Source organism: Schistocerca cancellata, chromosome 6, assembly GCF_023864275.1.
Source record: "Schistocerca cancellata isolate TAMUIC-IGC-003103 chromosome 6, iqSchCanc2.1, whole genome shotgun sequence".
Taxonomy (NCBI): domain Eukaryota; kingdom Metazoa; phylum Arthropoda; class Insecta; order Orthoptera; family Acrididae; genus Schistocerca; species Schistocerca cancellata.
Window position 1 is genome coordinate 348,017,593 of NC_064631.1, and position 22,248 is coordinate 348,039,840.

Below are 22,248 nucleotides of genomic sequence, written 5' to 3' on the forward strand. Positions count from 1 at the left end.
CCCATGAACCATGGACCTTGCTGTTGGTGGGGAGGCTTGCATGCCTCAGCGATACAGATAGCTGTACCATAGGTGCAACCACAATGGAGCGGTATCTGTTGAGAGGCCAGACAAACATGTGGTTCCTGAAGAGGGGCAGCAGTCTTTTCAGTAGTTGCAGGGGCAACAGTCTGGATGATTGACTGATCTGGCCTTGTAACACTAGCCAAAACGGCCTTCCTGTGGTGGTACTCCGAACAGTTGAAAGCAAGGGGAAACTACAACCATAATTTTTCCCAAGGGCATGCAGCTTTACTGTATGGTTAAATGATGATGGCGTCCTCTTGGGTAAAATACTCCAGAGGTAAAATAGTCCCCCCTTTGGATCTCCGGGCGGGGACTACCCAGGAGGATGCTGTTATCAGTAGAAAGAAAACTGGCGTTATACAGATCGGAGCGTGGAATGTCAGATCCCTTAATCGGGCAGGTAGGTTAGAAAATTTAAAAATGGAAATGGATAGGTTAAAGTTAGCTATAGTGGGAATTAGTGAAGTTTGGTGGCAGGAGGAACAAGACTTCTGGTCATGTGAATACAGGGTTATAAATACAAAATCAAATAGGGGTAATGCAGGAGCAGGTTTAATAATTAATAGGAAAATAGGAATGCGGGTAAGCTACTACAAACAGCATAGTGAACGCATTATTGTGGCCAAGATAGATACGAAGCCCACAGTAGTACAAGTTTATATGACAACTAGATCTGCAGATGATGAAGAGATTGATGAAATGTATGATGAGATAAAAGAAATTATTCAGATAGTGAAGGGAGACGAAAATTTTATAGTCATGGGTGACTGGAATTCAATAGTAGTAAAAGGGAGAGAAGGAAACGTAGTAGGTGAATATGGATTGGGGGGAAGAAATGAAAGAGGAAGCCATCTGGTAGAATTTGGCACAGAGCATAACTTAATCATAGCTAACACTTGGTTCAAGAATCATAAAAGGAGGTAGTATATATGGAAGAAGCCTGGAGATACTGACAGGTTTCAGATAGATTATATAATGGTAAGACAAAGATTTAGGAACCAGGTTTTAAATTGTAAGACATTTCCAGGGGCAGATGTGGACTCTGACCACTATCTATTGGTTATGAACTGTAGATTGAAACTGAAGAAACTGCAAAAAGATGGGAATTTGAGGAGATGGGACCTGGATAAACTGAAAGAACCACAGGTTGTCGAGAGCTTCAGGGAGAGCATTAGGGAATGATTGACAAGAATGGGGGAAAGAAATACAGTAGGAGAAGAATCTGTAGCTTTGAGGGATGAAATAGTGAAGGCAGCAGAGGATGAAGTAGGTAAAAAGACAAGGGCTAGTAGAAATCCTTGGGTAACAGAAGAAATATTGAATTTAACTGATGAGAGGAGAAAATATAAAAATGCAGTAAATGAAGCATGTAAAAAAGAATACAAACATCTCAAAAACGAGATCGACAGGAAGTGCAAAATGGCTAAGCGGGGATGGCTGGAGAACAAATGTAAGTATGTAGAGGCACGTATCACTAGGGGAAAATTAGATACTGCCTACAGGAAAATCAAAGAGATCTTTGCAGAAAAGAGGATCACCTGCATGAATATCAAGAGCTCAGGTGGAAACCCAGTTCTAAGCAAAGAAGGGAAAGCAGAAAGGTGGTAGGAGTATTTAGAGGGTCTATACAAGGGTGATGTTCTTGAGGACAATATTATAGAAATGGAAGAGTATGTAGATGAAGATGAAATAGGACATATGATACTGCATGAAGTGTTTGACAGAGCACTGAAAGACCTAAGTGGAAACTAGGCCCCGGGAGTAGACAACATTCCATTAGAACTGCTGACAGCCTTGGGAGAGCCAGGCCTAACAAAACTCTTCCATCTAGTGAGCAAGATGTATGAGACAGGCGAAATACCTTCAGACTTCAAGTAGAATATAATAGTTCCAATTCCAAAGAAAGCAGGTATTGACAGATGTGAAAATTACCAATTTATAAGTTTAATAAGCCACAGCTGTAAAATACTAACACAAATTCTTTACAGATGAGTGGAAAAACTGGTAGAAGCTGACCTCGGGGAAGATCAGTTTGGATTCCGTAGAAATGTTGGAACATGTGAGGCAATACTGACCTACGGCTTATCTTAGAAAATAGATTAAGGAAAGGAAAACCTACGTTTCTAGCATTTGTAGACGTAGAGAAAGCTTTTGACAATGTTGACTGGAATATTCTCTTTCAAATTCTGAAGGTGGCAGGGTTCCTCTTTAACTTCACTGGTAACTTTCTGTCATTAACTGGAATAGCTCTCACTATGTTCTTGTCTAGATGTCTCCTGTATATTACTCCAACTCTATTTTCCCTGGATTTTGATCCTATTTGAATTACGTTGTACTGCCAGATTCAAATTCTCCTTCTCCTTCCCACTGAACATTGCTAAACTTAAAAGACTGATATTCTGTCTCTCCATTTCTTTCTTCATGTTTTCTAATTTTCCTTTCTTATTCATCATCTTCATATTCTATGCAGCACTCATCAATAGAGATTTTTCCCTTTTCCTCCTCTTATCTTGATATAATTCAGAGTATAGTTTTTATGGGTAAGTGCCCACCCAGAGATCCAATTGTGGGCCTATTTTGGAGTATTTCTTCTCAGGAACAACCTTACTTGAGAGTACAGTCAAGTGGGTCTGGGGATACCATATGAGTCTTTAACATGGTGGTCTCCCTTGCCTTCCATATTTTGTGCCATTGGCCTTGTCAGGTTTATCCATCTTTATGAGTGATTTCTGATTCTCAGGACAAGAGAGTGCCCTGCCTTCTACCTGCTCATCAACTCTCCTAGGAGGCTGTTGACACTTGGCAGAAGGGGTTTCCTTATCCTGAGAGATATTCAGCCCATGAGTCGTTAGCAGCTTGTGAGGCAAGAGTTGCCCCATTCTCTACTATTTGTAGGTGACATTACAATTTTCCTTTCATCAAGTCTAGGTCAAAATGGCTTTCCATAGACTCTCCAGTACCTTCAGAAAAGTGGGCTCTCAACTTAATGTGATAGGTTATGAGACACAGTTACTATCTGTACCAAGGGGTGAGTGATTGGGAGAGGGCACCTCCCTTGCAAATTCAAGACAATTGACTTACTTCAGGCTATATCAATAATCTCCCATTCTACTCTCGTGCACTTGCAGATACTGCTCGTTAGATAGTGTGCACTTGTTTACACTTCAGTGACCAGTTTCCAGTCTGGATCCATCTCAGAAGTAGAGCAGTGTGTGACAAGAAGTCACAAAAAATAGGTGATCATCTAGTCACTTTGGCATTATACATCGATTTGGCTATATATGGTCATCAAGATGGTGTTCAAGAAATGATGGATCATATCAATAGTGTGATTTATCAGGCCACTATAATCTAGTAATTGGTTTAGAAGATAACTCACTATTTAGGAAATCACAGAAAGCCACTATACAAATAGGATGAGGCAAGTGGCTCTGCATCAGTTAGAATGTAGCTTTTCAGCAGAAAATTGATCATAAGCACAAAATGACAATAAACAGAACAAGAAGGTATATCAGAAAGGTTTACTGAATTCCATTGACAGTCCCACATCTCATACAAAGCAAGGCAAGATCAGCACACCTCCTGTTACTGCCAAATAAAAGAATTGCATCTTGGTGGATATGCAGGTTAAGATCCAAGCAGCTGCACTACATTTTTGTAATATCACCATTTCAGTCACACAAAGTCCAAAATTTCAGGACATCTGCATTAGTGTGAAGATGGCAAAGTTTAGCTTCTTTAGCAATGTAAAATTATCTGTTCTCCATGTGGGGGCTGGAACCCACTCAGTTTGTGACAAAAGGAATAGCCTCTGGACCAGACCAAATCCATTAGGCCATGCTGTTTTATCTTTGTTGGAGACATTAATACATAGGCCTTAGTTGTTTTATAAAACTTGGTCTGTTGAACAGTATCCTGACATTTGGAGAAAGGCAGTTATGTTTCCTCTTCTGAAATCTACTGAAAAATATGGCACAGTGATTGACACTGGACTCACATCTAGAAGAAGCAGGGTTTAAATCCCCACTGGCAATCCATATTTATGTTTTTCATGAATTCCTCATCTTAATTTAAGATAAATCTGAGGATGGCTCCTATGAAAAGCACATGGCTGTTTGCTTCCCTCACCTCTTCTAGTCTAAAGTTGTGTGCAGTATTGAATGACTTCATTGTAAACTGGAAAAGAAACATAATTGTACCTTTTTCCTTGTTGAAGTCTGGTGGGGATCATTATCATTGTATTGAATGACTTCATTGTAAACTGGAAAAGAAACGTAATTGTACCTTTTTCCTTGTTGAAGTCTGGTGGGGATCATTATCATTTCAAAGAATTAGTGCAGTTATCACCTTCATCTGCAGCAGGTCAAAGATTCCTGAGCAAGTGATCAACCACAGCATTGTAGGAGTTTTTGCACCCCAAAACCTTGTGTGCTGCTTTGACCATGAGTGCAGATATTTTCACTCCTCATTTAATAACATTATCCTACTGGAAAGGATGGCCATTCAAGAATATTTCCTATGCCAAAATCCATTAGTTGTTTTTCTTTCCTTTAATTTCATGCCAGAAAAAAATAGTTGAAAATCATGAGTGTAAGTTCTGAATTCATAGTTTTCTGGGTCTCATGGCTGCATTTAACAGCCAAATCACTTTTGAATCCAAGCCTGTTGAACAGAATACATAGAATCTTGTGGAATTGGGAAGATATAAAAACAAATCTTCTGGGACTTCCAGCCTTCTCAGTCTTTTGACCAAGCTCTTCTCAATCACTGTCAAGTGGTTACCAAGACATTGCCGTTATATAGCCACACTGCTGGCTGTGACGTCACTGGTGCTCTCTTCCTCACCATTTATGGCATTGTCTTTGTCCCACATCTGTAGTGGTGGCTTCAACCTCACAATGGTCAGGACCCCAGCTGTTATCTTTGTTGATGGTTTTTCAGATATTTTTATTTCTAGTGCTTCTTTTATGATTCTATCCCAAAATTCCTTCAAACTTATAATGAAATATTTTTCAGTGAATATAATTTGGTGTTGATTTTCTAAAGTGTGTTCTGTAATGGCTGATTCTTCAGGATAGCCTCAGCATAAGCACCTCTTGTGTTCCAACCAGCATTGCTCCTCAGTGCATACTGTTTGGTCAGTGTCATAACAGCCACACTGAAATGATATTTTGAACACTCCAGGATGTCAAGCAAGGCCAGTACACCACCCATTTCTACTTCCTTGTTTAACTAATGAGGCTGAAGTATCACATTACTATGCCTTCATATTCTGACAAATCCAGAACTTGGAAATGCTAGTTAAAAGTTGGTATCACATAAACTGTCTGAGATCTGTTGGGTTGGCTTTACAGTCATATTTACACAGGAATTACTTCACTTTTTGTTCAACCACTTCAAAACATACCTTTTTATTTTGATATATTTGTTTAAAATATCATGATGTTAAAAACAGTCTGCAATTACCCTGATAGTTTACCATCTGATCCCTCAAAATTTTTGTTTTTGTGAATTTCAAATCTTCTTTTTTCTTAATTTTTCAAGTTATTTTTGGTGTATTCACATGCAATAAGCTTCAGTGTTACAGTATGCCACCTTTAGTTCCCTAGATACAGCAAATACATTATATAAAAATATAATTATATAAAAATATATGTAAAAAGAAAGATGATGAGACTTACCAAACAAAAGCGCTGGCAGGTCGATAGACACACAAACAAACACAAACATACACACAAAATTCTAGCTTTCGCAACCAACGGTTGCCTCATCAGGAAAGAGGGAAGGAGAGGGAAAGACAAAAGGATATGGGTTTTAAGGGAGACGGTAAGGAGTCATTCCAATCCCGGGAGCGGAAAGACAAATGTCTGCTTGTGTCTGTGTATATGTGGATGGATATGTGTGTGTGTGCGAGTGTATACCTGTCCTTTTTTCCTCCTAAGGTAAGTCTTTCCACTCCCGGGATTGGAATGACTCCTTACCCTCTCCCTTAAAACCCATATCCTTTTGTCTTTCCCTCTCCTTCCCTCTTTCCTGACGAGGCAACCGTTGGTTGCGAAAGCTAGAATTTTGTGTGTATGTTTGTGTTTGTTTGTGTGTCTATCGACCTGCCAGCGCTTTTGTTTGGTAAGTCTCATCATCTTTCTTTTTACATATATTTTTCCCACGTGGAATGTTTCCCTCTATTATATCCACCTAATTATATATAAAAAAAAAAGATGATGTGACTTACCAAATGAAAGTGCTGGCAGGTCGACAGACACACAAACGAACACAAACATACACACAAAATTCAAGCTTTCGCAACAAACTGTTGCCTCATCAGGAAAGAGGGAAGGAGAGGGAAAGACATCCTTTTGTCTTTCCCTCTCCTTCCCTCTTTCCTGATGAGGCAACAGTTTGTTGCGAAAGCTTGAATTTTGTGTGTATGTTTGTGTTCGTTTGTGTGTCTGTCGACCTGCCAGCACTTTCATTTGGTAAGTCACATCATCTTTGTTTTTAGGTATATTTTTCCTTCGTGGAATGTTTCCTTCTATTATAATTATATAAAAATATTTATAAATTATAAAATATAACATCATAATATCTTTATTAATTTTTTTTTAATGATCGTACATCAACTACATTAGACTGAACCAAGTGAAAAACACATGTGAATGTGTCTAGCGTAGTATCAAAAACAAAAGTAAAGGACTATGATATAGGTTTAGCAAGAGCAGCATGTACATAGATGCATACATATGAATGGATGTACATAGGGTTTACCAGTACAGTCTCAAACTTATCAGGCTATATTAATCTTATGAGAAGGACTGAGTCAATCACATAAAACAATTCCATGCTGTGGTGTGTATTGCATCACTTGCATGGTGTGGGGGATGATTATGTAATAAAAGACATTTAGTTAAGGTAGAATGCTGAAGATTAGATGCGTAGATCACATAACTAATGAGGAGGTATTGAATAGAATTGGGGAGAAGAGGAGTTTGTGACACAACTTGACGAGAAGAAGGGACCGGTTGGTAGGACATGTTCTGAGGCATCAAGGGATCACAAATTTAGCATTGGAAGGCAGCGTGGAGGGTAAAAATCGTAGAGGGAGACCAAGAGATGAATACACTAAGCAGATTCAAAAGGATGTAGGTTGCAGTAGGTACTGGGAGATGAAGAAACTTGCACAGGATAGGGTAGCATGGAGAGCTGCATCAAACCAGTCTCAGGACTGAAGACCACAACAACAACAACAGTTAAAATTTAGTCACTTGGTAGAAAACCTATCTGTATAGGGTAAATATATTGTTAATAATGCAATAAGTTGTACTCATCTGTGTTCCACTTATTTTATCTGACTAGGCAAATTTGTGAGCTGGAATGGGACTCCTGTACATGTAGCATACCATCTTGGACAGTGGTTCCTAACTTGATGGTGATTCCCCCTGATGGATAAAACGAAATTTCTTGAGGAGTACAGAAAAAAGTGTTTGACTGTGTTTTGGTCACAAAACCAAATAATTTTTAATAGATCCTTAGTGTTATCATTATTTTGTAGGACTGAAATATTGACTATTTAAGTCATCAATAATTAACATTTTTCCTAATACTAGCATTAATGGATAACATAGCATGATGGAGGTTACAGCTTGTAAATTGAATGTATGAACATCTTCTTCACATAGTTCACCCCTTACAAATATATATTGTACAATGCATTTGTGACATTTAGACACATATATCACATATGTTTAAAATCTCATGAAAATGACTTCTCCGAGCTGTAGGTAGTTCCCACAATGGACCAGAAATTGTTTCATTATATACTCAGCAACAGATATATGAACTGACTGAGGACACACTGTAACAGTAACTATGTAATAGCACTTCACTGCTATAGAGCGTACTGGTGAGACACAAAGAAATGACAGGTTGAAGTTTTCCAGTTTCTGCCAGTTCATAAGTAAGGAGCCCAATAATCAAGTGATTTACCAACAATAAGTATAATGCACACATTTTAACTTGGTTGCACATGGTGTTGGGAAGCAAGTGATGGTAGAGGATGGTGGAGGATGGGTGCAGAGGAATTAATTTTTGTAACAGGTGTCTACTCTCACTGTGAATAGTCAGCTTTCTTTTCTAAGAATGTGAGTAGCACTCATGACGTGTTTCTTCATCATACTGTAAAATAATAAAGATTATTAAAAGTAAGCAGTACCACTTGTCTGATTGACTCATTAATTCCTCATTTAACAAGATACCTACAAAAACTATCATTTATCTTTCATCCTTTCAAAAATAAAAGTGTTCAAAGAAAATTCTTTTCCATTCTAGATTTAATTTGGTTGTTAACAATGATAACTGGGGGGGAGGGGGGGGGGGGCAGAAGGAACCAGCTGACATCTGATTGCACTTATGGGTAATTGTGTCAGAAAGGTCAAGAATCAATGTTCTAAGGGCTGACGGTGGTGTACTGAAACTCCAAAGAGGGTGAGACTGTTAACAATGAGTCAGTAGTCAATCTATTATGTAACTATGTACAATCTCTATCAGAGTAAGCAAAAAGTAAGGAATAAAGAGCACTGTTGCTACAACATTACAGTCCCACTAGACAAATGTGATGACAACACACAGAAGTCAATGACAGATGATGATGTGTCACTAAATCAGTCCCCATGGTGGTAGTGGAGCATCACCTCTGAAACATGCAGGGAAAGCACATGCCATACAGAGTGGCTTGTCGCCAGTTTCAGGTCGAGATTGCAGTTACACTGCTGTCACAGAAAGATGAAGCTGCCATCCTGAAACAACAGCCAGCAGTACATGGTGAAAGATGTACACTGGTTTGAAATGGCTGATGGGGACAGTTGTGGTCTTGCCTTTGACGGAAATATCTAACATCTTCGTATGTCTCTGTAACACATGGTGTGAGCCCATGTATGGAGCTTGTCGAGAAGATTTCATGCTGTCTGCACATAGCATTATGTGTGAACAGTTGGCCAAATAATGATACACATAGCATGGTGGTGTACCATGTGAGGATCATTAATGCAGACAAAAACAAGTGACGGGGTGACGCAAGTGACATAGAAAGTCTGGCTGATCTTGCATGACAGTTTGCTGAGAATTGGTGTCAACAAATCAGCACAGAAGACATATTATTTCACTGAAAACCAATTCTGCCAATGAAGCATCTATCTTGGATTTGTAAACATTTCATAGACCAATTAACACGATCAGCAGAGCAGTCGTCCCAAGTTGACTTACAGCATATGAGAGCAGCTTTGAGCAAGCAGTGCCATTGCTCTATCACACTGTTGCTTGCTGGATGTTAACATGTGGTTTTATGATGGACATACTCAAAGAAAATTGCAAGCTTGGTGAATAACTCTGATTGAAATTGCTGTCCATGAACTATTGTTACATGCTGTGGACAATCAAATCTTTATAACCATGTGGAGACAATGGAAGAGGTTAATGTCTCTGAATTGGTGTTATCTAATGGTACTACCTCCAGCCTTCAAGTGAAATGATCTGTCATAATCAATAAGTATTGTTGACCATTTGATGGAGATAATGGATCGATAACATTGGGATGTACGTGCACGGAACATGAGGTGGTGTCAGAGAATTTGTCCACTGGTGCATGTATGTGTGAGACATTTTGGTGCATTGGTTTGGCATACATGTGTGCATCCACTCATGACAGTATTTGATTGCTGGCCAGACAAAGCACTTCAACATCAGACAGAACATCAGATGACCCTCGGGATGAACAAAGTTGTGTAAATTGTCAAAGGCTTGCCTGCAAAATAGAGCAGGCAGGAAAGCTTGGGATCTTTGTTGCAAGATGTCACAATATAGTTTAATATCTGTGCCAGGGACACTAATGAGCTACAACTGTAGTGCCGAGTTGACGTCATTCAGGAAAGTGTGAAGTTTTTGGTCAGTCCATTGTGCCTGGGCAAATGTGTTGTAGTCAGTGGGGCTCAAAACATTGCTGACTCATAAAAGGCAGTCATCTATCACATTGTCCATATCATAGTCATGCCTGATGGCAGTAAACTACACCATAAATTCCATATGACTATACTGTCATAGTGAACAGTTCATATTCCACCTCAATTCATATGTTAAAAATTGTTGGTCCATATAGATAGTGAAATCTCTCACTTCTATCTGGGGCTAGAAACATTTGGCAGATTTGTATATGGCAAGAAGTTCTCAATGGTAAGTACTCCACTTAAGTTGTGATAATGAAAGTTTATGAGAATAAAAGGCCAGCAGTTGCCATGAGCCATCTGTCCATTGTTGTAATACAATACCTGTAAGTGCTAGGCTTGAATCAATGACCATCACTAAGAGTGCATCAAGTGCAGGATGCATTAGAAGTGCAGTGTTTACCAAGCTTTGTAGTGTGGCATCAAAGGCAGAGCTCTTTGCCTCAGTGCACTTATTTTTATTTTTTATTTATTTATCTCTTGTTCCGGTGATCCATGTTGTGACAGTATCACAGGATATGGAACGTGTCAATTTTACAAGCTTTTGGCCAGAATTTATGGTAATACATAAAACAAAACAAAAACAGTAAACAGTAACTTAGGTCCCACTACAAAAAAATACATTTTAGATATAGATAGAGATTACAAAACAAAAAACAGTGAACAGTAACTTAGGTCCCACTACAAAAATACATTTTAGACAGAGATAAAGATTACAAAATAATAAGTGTTACAAAGAAATAAATATTGCAAAATATATGTTCACAATAAAAATATTCGGTATTACAAATTTGGGCATACATTTGCATTTTACAATACAAGAGATGTTAAACACTGTAGTTCAGGAACTCTTCTAATGTATAAAATGATCCTTGCAATAGGAACTGCCTTAAGGTTTTTTTGAACAGGAGATCATCATCTATCAAGCACTTAATTCTTGAAGGGAGGGCATTAAAAATCTTACAGCCACTGAAATGGACTCCTTTCTGCACCATACTTAGATTTGGCTGTTCATAGTGGATATCATGTTTCCTTCTAGTATTGTGACTGTGATATGCACTATTCAGCTTAAAGATGGATTTTTCTTTCCTTATGAAGCACATCAATGAGAATATATATTGCGCAGTGGATGTAAGTATTTCAAGCTTCTTAAAAAGATTCCTGCATGTGGCTCTAGGATTGACTCCACACATGATCCTTATGGCTCTTTTTTGTGCACACAGTACTTTTTTTGCCAGTGGCTGATTTCCCCAAAATATAATTCCAAATGCCATAATTGCATGAAAGTAACCATAATATGCTGACTTCATGGTTTCCATATTTCTATAAGAAGAAACAATGCGCAATGCATATGTTGCTGAACTTAGTCTTTTGCACAGATCCACGATGTGGCTGGACCAATTCAGTTTGCTATCAATATGCAAGCCTAGGTATTTTGAGGAATCTACCCTGTTTATTGTCTGCTCACCTACCTTTACAAATATTTCCTCATCTTTGGATGTTTTGTGGAACTGAATGTAGTTTGTTTTACAGTAATTTAAAATAAGACCATTAATGTTGAACCAGTTCACCGTTTCATTTAAAATCTTATTTGCCGTTACCTCAAGCTTATCTTCCGAATTATCAATAAGTAGTGTAGTGTCATCCGCGAAAATGGTGAATCTACAATATTCCGTAGAGAGAGGAAGATCATTTATAAATATAATAAAAAGTAGGGGGCCCAGAACTGAGCCCTGCGGCACTCCACATGAGATGGTACCCCATTCTGAAGATATAGGGACACCATCTTGACTATCTACTACAACTTTTTGTTTTCTGTTTGACAGATATGAGTCGAGCCATTTCCCTGCTGCACCACTTATACCGAGATGTGCAGCTTTTTGTAAAAGAATTTGGTGATTTACACAGTCAAATGCTTTTGTTAGGTCACAAAATATGCCAATCACTTTCAGTTTTTTGTTTATAGATTCCAAGAGTTTGCCAGTAAATGCAAATATTGCATCTTCTGTTGACAAACCTTTCTGAAATCCAAATTGACTTTTGCAGAAGCTATTGTGTTCACTGAGATGCTTAACTATCCTGGCATGCATTAGTTTCTCTAAAACTTTTGAAAAGCTTGTCAGTAGTGATATTGGCCTATAGTTAGCAGTATCCGTCTTATCCCCCTTCTTATACAGCGGTTTTACAACTGCATACTTAAGCCTCTCAGGAACTATTCCTTGCTTAAGTGATGCATCAAAAATGTGGCAAAGGACTTTACTTACATGGCTGGAGCAGTATTTTAATAATTTGTTAGAAATGTTGTCAATTCCAGCAGAGTTTTTACTTTTCAGGGATTTAATAACACTTTCAATTTCTTGAACAGTGACTGTTTTTACCTTCATGTGTTGCACTAAACCAGGTACTCTAGCTTTCAAAAGATTGATGGCTTGCTTCATGGACCCTTGTAAACCTATTTTTTCTGTTACTGTTAAAAAATTGTAGTTGAATGTGTCTGCAACTGTTTTTGGATCGCTAACAAGATTACCCTCACTTTTGATTTGGATATTTTCACTACAAACTGCATTTTTCCCGGTTTCCTTCTTTACAAATTTCCAGATAGTTTTTACTTTATTGCTCGAGTTGTCAATTTCTGCCTTCAAGCACATGTTCTTTGCTGCCTGAATTGTCTTATTCAGAACTTTACTGTAGATTTTATAGTGTGTAATCCTACTGTTATCATTTGAACTCCTGGCTGCAGCATATAGTTCTCTTCTTGTTTTACAAGAGATTTTGATGCCTTTAGTAATCCAAGGCTTGTTTCCAGATTTGCACAGGTTTTCTCTCACTGATTTTTTAGGAAATGCTTCTTCAAAAAGGCTTGTAACTTCATTGATAAATATATTAAATTTTGAATTAACATCAACTGTAGCATATACAGGAGACCAGTCCACAAGCCGTAATTGCTGATTAAAGGTTTCAGTGGTGTGTCTGTTTATAATCCTAAATGTTTTCCAAATGAAATTTTCTTTTCTTTGTACATTCATTTGGTTTAGAGTGAGGAATTGCCCTTCATGATCAGAGAGACCATTTATAATATTTTTCATGGTTAAATTATTGCAAATATCCTTATCTACAAATACATTATCTATTAAAGTGCTAGAGCTGGCAGTTACTCTAGTTGGAGTGTTCACAAGTGGTACTAAATTGTAACAGTACATTAAATGTTCAAAATCTGTCTTGTTTCTATTTTCTGTTAAAAGGTCCACATTGAAGTCACCCATAACAATGATAGATTTAGTTTTCCTACATAGGTGGACCAGAAGGGATTCAGTTTGTCTTAGAAATACATTTAGATTTCCAGCAGGTGCCCTGTAAACAGCCAGAACAATAACAGTTGCACTATCTGCTGTTAACTCAATGCCACACACCTCAAAATGTTGTTCATAACAGTATTTGCTTAAATCTAGGGATTTATACACTATATTATTTTTTATAAATATTGCAACACCACCTTTTTCCATAACAGATCTACAGTAATGAGTAGCTAAACTAAAGTTCTCAATCTGTATCATGTGGATCCCATTCTTAACGTGATGTTCTGAGAAACACAGTATATCAGGCTCACTTTCACACTCGTCTTTTAAATTTATTAGCAACTGGTCTATTTTATTCTTGAGGCTACATATATTTTGGTGGAATAAAGACAAAGTTTGATTTTTTCTCACCTCTGCATTTGCGTGATGTTTGCTAGGAATGGCTTTTTTCAGTACATTAGTTGATAGTATTGCTTGGGGTGTGGAAAACTCATATTGAACACACGAGAGAGATGCTTCACGCAACTTTGAATCCTCATCTCTCGTGTTACTCACCATAAAAAACGCTGAGTTTGTTTTCTGTTGCGTGTAGGACGGGCAATAGTTACCGCTGAATATGTTGTTTTAGCTGTTGGTTCCGCCACTGACGATTCTGCTGCTTTTGAGGATGCTGCATCAGAGAGTTTCCTTTCATGTTAGAAAGTGCTGCAGTTAAGGGTTCTTGTAGCTCTGCTCCCTGTGATAGGTGCCAGTGATATAAATTTAGCATTCTGAGGAACCAATGTAGCTTCTTGACAGTGCTTGGCTTCTGTATTCACAGAATAGCTTCAGCCTTGTCTGGTAGGGGATGGAACCCTGCAGAAGATATATGATGAGCAAGAAAATTGGCTTCAGCAGCTGAATGTATATTTGTTTGTGATCAAAATGACACCATACTGTTCCAACAGTTTGAACACATTTATTAGGTATTGTTGATATTCTTCTTTGCTGGTCCAGAAGATCAAGACATCATCAAAATAGGCAAAGCAGAAGGGTAGGTCTTGTAGTACAGAATCAATAAATCTTTGCCAGGTTTGGGTTGTGCTGTGTAAACCAAAAGACTTTACCATACTCTCAAATAACCCAAATGTCGTAATAATTGCTGTTTTTGGTACAACCTCTTCTGTCACCAATGTCTGAGAATTAGTCTTGGCACAATCGAGCACATTAAAGATCATTGCATCATATAAAGCATGATTATAATCTCATAACAATGGAATCAGTAATGGTCTAGTATGGTATTTACATTAAGCACATCATAATCAGCACATGGATGCTATGCTGCACTCTTATTGGGAACTGGGTACAGTGAAGATGACCCTGAACCACTCAATGGTCAGATAATGCCTTCTTTTAACATAGTGCCAAACTTGGCCTTAGATACTGCCAGGTGATTTGGTTCTAAACATCTAAGCATGCATGATACTGGAGGTCCATCTGTGGTCTTGATAAAAGGCACAGTATTAGGCTGCATCTGTTTCAGAGCTTCAGTGTCCTAGTCAGAGCAGGAAACTGGCATAATACAATATATAAGTGTACTAACATTCCTTTTCTTGCATCAGTTTGGGACATTGTACAGTCATGCTGCAGCAGAACCCTTGTGTAATCAGGCCAGCCACACTGTTCATGAGTCAGGAATTTGCTACATCCAGTATCTGCTGGTAGTATGCCTGGAAATCCACACCATCATCTAGCTCTGAGACATTGGTGATGATGAAGTCCCAGATCAATGCACAGTGTATTTCTAAGTCCAATTCCATATGCTGAGTTACATATGTCAATGTTGTGGCATTGTTAGCAGTTGACAAGCAGAATGTGATCACTGGGTGACAGCAATGCAACAAGGTGCATGGAATATGCTGAATTCAGAACCTGTATCTACTACACTGAAGAGCCAGAGAAACTGGTACACCTGCCTAATATTGTGTAGGGCCCATTCAAGCATGTAGAAGTACAACAACATGACATGGCATGGACTCGACTAATGTCTGAAGTAGTGCTGGATGACACCATGAATCCTGCAGAGCTGTCCATAAATCCATAAGAGTATGAGGTGGTGGAGATCTCTTCTGTGGAGCCCATTGCATATCCCAGATATGCTCAATAATTTTCATGTCTGGGAAATTTGGTGAGCAGCGGAAGGGTTTAAACTCAGAAGAGCATTCCTGGAGCCATTCTGTAGCAATTCTGGACGTGTGGGGTGTTGCATTGTCTTGTAGAAATTGCCCAAGTAGGCCGGAATGCACAATGGACATGAATGGATCCAGGTGATCAGACAGGATGCTTACTTATGTGTCACCCATCAGATTCATATCTAGACACATCAGGGGTCCCGTATCACTTCTATCAATGATGTTTCATTGAATGGTTTGCATGCTCACACTTGTTGATGGCCCAGCATTGGAATTTGCAGAACTTTACAGAAGGGTTGCACTTCTGTCATGTTGAGCAATTCTCTTCAGTTGTCATTGGTCCCATTCTTGCAGGATCTTTTTCTGGCCACAACAATGTCAGAGATTTAATGTTTTACCAGATTCCTGATATTAACGGTACACTCGTGAAATGGTCATACGGGAAAATCTCCACTTCATTGCTACCTCGGGTGTCTCCCATTGCTCATGTGCCAACTATAACACCATGTTCAAACTCACTTAAATCTTGATAACCCACCTTTTTAGCAGCAGTAACTGATCCAACAACTACACTAGACACTTGTTGTCTTATATAGGTGTTACCAACTGCAGCACCATATTTAGCCTGTTTACATATCACTGTATTTCAATATGCATTCCTATAATAGTTTCTTTGATGCTTCACTGTACATATTTCAGGCCATACCTCCTGTCACTAATAAACAGGCACTGTGATCCTGCCTGGCAGTTGGCTGTGCCTAAGATTGTCTGACATTGGTGCTTGGGAGTGAGCATGGACTTATTCACTTGTCTACCTGTTCACCAAATTTTCAATAGCACAAGAATAATGACTGTTCTAAATTAGAAATTGAGGCCGCTTCTGGAACTGGAATGATCATGTCTTCTGCCCCTGTTGCACCTTGTTGAAAAAGTATTTTGTAGAGCTGTTTGCATAGAATGTCTTATCTTCTCTGCCAGTGAATCACAATCAGTAAGCATGACTACTGCTGCTGTACTGCTGCATGGCTCTGCCATGGCACCAACTCATGTGGGAGTGATAGCCTCTTGTATGCCGTCCATAATTTTGCCAAAGGAGTCCAGTGACATCGCTGTTTGAGATGCTATGATTGCTTTCACTTGTTGTGATAGACAGTTGTCCATATTGTATGTAGTATGCAACAGGTTGTCAGGAACAGTACTGATGTCCACCTTGCTCTGAAAGGGCCAAATGTAGTGGAATGGCTTCTTGCATGAGTACTTGTCAGAGGCAGTCTTCTTGTGAAGTGGCTATTTTTCAGATGAGCTAAGTTTTTAGGCTCCTGTTAGAGTCTTCTGACAGCAGTGCAGTTATAATACCTTGAATTTCCATGGGCATTTGATGGCCTAGTTGGCCCCCTACCAAGGGAAACACTGCTGAATCAGTGGTAATTCCTGCATAATGAAAACTTGACTCAATTTGAATAAACCACAGTATGGGATTGTTCTGTCAGAATGTTGACAAATGTATGGCTAATTGTGATACTCTATATTCTTCTTACACCTTAGTTGTTTAGGCTTGGGTCATGTTGGGGCCACCAGTTGTCAGTGCATCTCTGATTAGGACTGCTCAACTTTGTTGGCCGTGTATCTTCCAATTGTCCTAGAGTGTGTGATTTATTCACTCCCTGCATTGTGTAGAACAATAACATTATTTATCAGAACAGTGAGCAGTTACATTCATCTTACTTATGGACATTTGGGAGACATTTTGCATGGGTTTAGAAGTGTCACTTAAAAGGCTGAAAGAGATAATGATCTCAGAGAGTAAGCACTGTTGCTGCAATGTCATCTGTGACAGCATACACATTGCCATTGGACAAACATGACAACAACACACAGTGGACAACATCAGATGACAAAGATGAGTTGCTACACTTTGATGTCTTTTTGCAACTGACTAGTGTAGTACAAATGGGTATATGGCATGGCTTTATCTTTTTATCAGTGTTTTCTGTAATAATATGCTCAATTTTTCATGTTACTGCTTTCTTTGCACCATAATTTAAGAAATTCCATGGAGAGCTAACGTGTATGAACAATCTTTTCCAGGTGGATGTTTTACTTACAGAGGAAAGAAACTCAGAAGTTGAGTAGTGATATAAAACTCAAGTCTGTTGACTATACATCTCCCCAGAAAATAAGTAAAGATCACAACAAAGACACTTACGAGGGTGACACAACAGAGATAACAGCATCTTGGGACTAACTTTCTTCATAAACTGGACTTCCATGGCGTTCAGATAAATCCCAAGAAAACTATCTGAAATAGAAACATTCCTGACCACATGTTTGAAGAATATAATGTTTGTGAGAAACACAAGAAACAAAATTTAAAAATATGTAGTAATTGTGGTTATCTTGTTAGTATTATTATGATATGTTTGAAAGCTTGAGCTAAGAATTTTTTTCGCAATAACCAATTAAGAGACAATAAAATTTCAGTAATGAACTAATTTCTTGCACCACATTTTTTATGAATTGTATATAGCACAACAACTTCTTTCTTTATTATGTATAGTAAAATTTGCCGCCTTATTTGCTTTTTTGTAGGCAACAATAAATGATAAAAATATATTGTGCAAAAAGAAATGCTATCCTATATTCAAATGGTTCACAGGTTTTTGGAATGTTAACTTATACCTCAAGGATAATTTGTTTTAAAGCTGCCCGCTTTAGAGAATCACCTAAGAATATCCCACTCATAAAAGCGGGTTGTAGTGAGTGTGAGATAGGAGCTAACTGAATTGGAGGCCTGATTTTATGGAACTGAAAGAAGTGTGGTTTGAACAATTTCAGTATGCGAAAACCACTGCAAACCCTTCACAGTCTGGTGCCACAACCCAAATATAGTCTACAAACAGAACTTCTGGACCAAATTCACAAATTCTCTTAAGATTCTTTCCATCCCTACTTTCTACCCCCACTAACTGGAAAGAAATGCACACCTTATTATCTGATATCAGTGCAGAGTGGAGCAGGTTAACCACATCCTGCACAAGGGGTTCAACCATGTTTTTATTATGCCCTAAATTGAGGGATTTTCTTCCAAAAGTACTTTCCATCTTGCCTAAATAGGTAATTGGCCATCAACCAAATCTAAAAAATATCCTGATTTTTTCTTTGTACCACATTTACTCTCAACCCCATTACCACATGGGTCATATATATATAAAAGGACCAGGCGTATCACAGCCATATCTCATCCAGTCTGAGCTAGGATCACCTGTGTCAGACTTAAAGAAGAACAAAATTGTTTAATTCTATGGCCAGCTTTGGCATTATTTTTTGGCAGTTTTGGTGTTATTCATCCCCAGTTTAGTGTTAGTTCCTGCCAATTTTGATGTTATTTTTTTGGCAAATTTGGTGTCAGTTCTTTATTTTTACCTTATTTCTTGTCTTTCAGTGATATATTGAAAGTCATTTACACCTATTAATTAAACTATACTTATTGACATCACAGAGCACAGTTATGTACCTTATTGACAAAAAAAGAATCATTTATGCTACACCTATTATGTCTAATCAGTTAAAGAAACAATGACTGCATCCATAAACTGATGAAAGCTTTTCAGAAGAAAGCATAGCTATAAAAAAGTTCTCTTCTGGAACACAATGCTGCTGATCTGTCAACACTTAATTGAAGTACAAGATCTGCTGCCTGGTTTCTATATTTGAAAATGGAAGACAAAATACCTCCAATATGATACAAGATATTTAACAGTATCCACATTTGCAGTAGGTACAGAAATTTGCTTTTCCACTAAATTGTGAATGGGTTTGCACCCCTGGAAATAGAGTTCAAGGGGAGTAGCATGTTTTCATTACTTAATTAGTTAGTTTCATGTTCGATAGATCATTTGCACAATGACCCATTATGATGTGGAATGAGTCATTTACATGCACATCACTAATTAATTTGTAAATACAGCTAAATATTGGTTATTTACTACACACCACCTTTTACATTTAAAATAATAAAAATTCTTCTACAGAGTGCAAGGAGAAAATTTCTTCAGTGGTTTTTTTTTTTTTTTTTTTTTTTTTTTTTTTTTTTTTTTTTTTTTTTTTTTTTTTTTTTTTTTTTACTGTCTGTTCAGGCATTTTATATGTCTGGGTAAGTGATAAAAATTTTGGTTACATCATTGTGCACCCTTTCTTGTGCTAAAGACCACCTTTATGTAGAGTAATGAATCTCATTTTTCTCTTCTGGTATTGTAATTATGTATATGATTTTTCCTTTTGAACTGCAGTGGATTACTTACAACAAAACATCATAAAGGAATAAATATATGACAACAGTAGTCAAAATGTCCATCTCCTTAAACAAACATCTACAAGATGAACAGCGGTGAGCACTACATATTTCTTACAGCATGCTTTTGAGGCTTTCTTTCTTTCAGATGGGTTATCTCAAAACAATATTCCATATGACATTACTGAATGAAATTATGCAAATAATGTCAACTTGACATTTTGAAGTTGCCCCCCCCCCCCCCCCCCCCATTTCTATTTCTTCACCTTGTCTTACACTTATCAGTGCAGTGCCTTGATATGTGCACAACTGAATATGTTGTGTCTTTTTAAAATTGTGAGTGAAACCATTCACAGAAGACCAGTCAATGACACTTTCAAAAACATTGTTCACCATTTCTTCTGTTGTATGTGTGCTTGGATTGATTACAGTACTAGTGTCATCTGGAGGAACAATCAATTCTGCTTGTTGTTCATTAGATAGAAGAACATTTACATATATGAGGAACAATGGTAGTTCTAAGATTGAGCCTTCAGGAGTCCCATACATTATTTATTTCCAGTTACAAGAATCTCCCCTGGATACATTGTTTGAATTACTAAGTACAACTTCCTGCATTCTTTTGATAAGATATCACATTATCCATTGGTTGGCTATACCATTAGTTCAATAAAACTTCAATTTATCTAGGAGGATATTGTGATTCATGTAGACAAATGCCCCAGATAGGTCACAGAAAATGCCATCTAGTGTTATTTTGTTATTTACCACTTGTAAACTTGGTGAGTGAATTTGTAACTGGCATGTTTTGTAGAACAGATCTTCTGAAACCCAAAAGCTGATTTACTGAGAATATTGTTGTTGCTCAGATGGAATACTATTCTAGAATACATCATCTCAAAAATTTTGGAAAATGATGACATTAGTAAACACTTCAGTAGTTATTTACATCTGTCCTGTCAACTTTCTTATGGCATATTTTAATATCTCTGGGAAAATGCCTTCAGTTAGTGATGCATTCCATATTCCATGTGAGAACAAGTCTTTAGTACACTGTTGGACACATTACCAAAACCATATTAGCTTTTATTTTTGAGAGAATGTACAATTTTCATAATTTCAGAGGTGATACGTTCATATGATTGAATTTTGAGAGCTGCTTTTTCAACATAGTGTTGTGATTTTTTTTCTTGAACTGTTTGTCCATATATTTTCTACTATATTGAAGAAATGAGTATTAAACAAATTTGCTACCTGTGACTCACCATTTATAAAACTTCCATTTAATTTGTTATAATGATATTGTTCTGTCCTGTGTCTGGTTGCCCTGACTATTATTTAAGTACATTCCATATAGCCATAAGTCTGTCATCAGAATTACTTACTTCTGACACAACGTGCATGTTCTTTGATTTCTTAAGAAGCTTCCTTAGTAATTTTGGGTAATTTTTGTAGTGTGCAACTACCACAAGATCTCTGCTTGTTCTCACCAGCAGATAGATTTGCCTTATTCTTTCACAAGATACTTTAATCCATCTAGTGGTCCTCAGTTTTTTTTACATGGGTTTTTAATATCCTTTGTGATTAGCTTATGAGGAAAGCTATTTTTCAATTATGACAGGAATTTATCATTGTAATAACACTGTTCACGTTTACATCACACTTCACTGAGTGTAGACTGGGACTGTGTCCTAGGCATGCCCGATGTTTACTGACTCGGCCCGGCCCGTGCTGCTGGAGTAGTTGTTGTTATGCCGGCAGAGATCGCGTCCGAATTCTCACGTGCCCTCTGGTGGACGGGACTCTACTTGCGGCAACTACCGTCTGTGATGCGCCGTGCCAATGTGTGCCTCCCGCGATCTTTCTGGTGGCTACTGCAATCATGGAACAGACAATTTTATGTCAGCATTTGGTTCATAATAAATTTCATCTCAGGACATCTCTTGTAAATTATTCTCTAGTCCTTAACTACTCTAATTGATTTCCACTGATGAGTGTCAACACAGGAAGGCACTATCTTATTTATCCTAACCAACTGAGCATCATGATCAGAGACAGTATTTGTCACTGAGTGTACAGTTATTTTTGTGCTTTGAGTTTCATCAAAGAAAACATTATCAATTAAGGTCCTATTTCTTTATCCACACATTATAAAGTTAGTTACTGAGATTAAATTGTAGAATCCAATTAAGGTTTTTAGATCTTTCATCCAATCATAATCCTTTAGGAAATCTGCATTGAAATCATCATACACTATTAATGGCTTTCTGTTGTCTGACAAATACTGTTGAGGGAATATGGAATGGTTGTAGGTAAACAACTAGAATTCTCTCAGATACAGATTTATTCACACTTAGCTTCTACACAGATACAAGTCTGGAGGCTAACTGCCGTTAGCGTCCAACATCCTGCCCAAAGCCCTCTCCTCAAAG

The 22,248-nt window shown here is 37.8% G+C and overlaps 1 protein-coding gene across 4 annotated transcripts in view; it reads left to right on the forward strand.

The window, feature by feature from the left end:
• The window catches only part of LOC126190770 (proton-coupled folate transporter-like), a 269,533-nt gene that overhangs the window by 121,069 nt on the left and 126,216 nt on the right, over window positions 1–22,248 (forward strand). The window contains exon 7 of one of the 4 annotated variants that reach the window (XM_049931298.1): window positions 17,614–18,109. The exons of the other annotated variants lie outside the window; for them this stretch is intronic. Coding sequence (XP_049787255.1) covers window positions 17,614–17,770 — 157 coding nt within the window. The 3' untranslated portion in view covers window positions 17,771–18,109. Of the gene's footprint in view, window positions 1–17,613; window positions 18,110–22,248 lie in introns of those variants that run through there. 4 annotated transcript variants of the gene reach the window in all.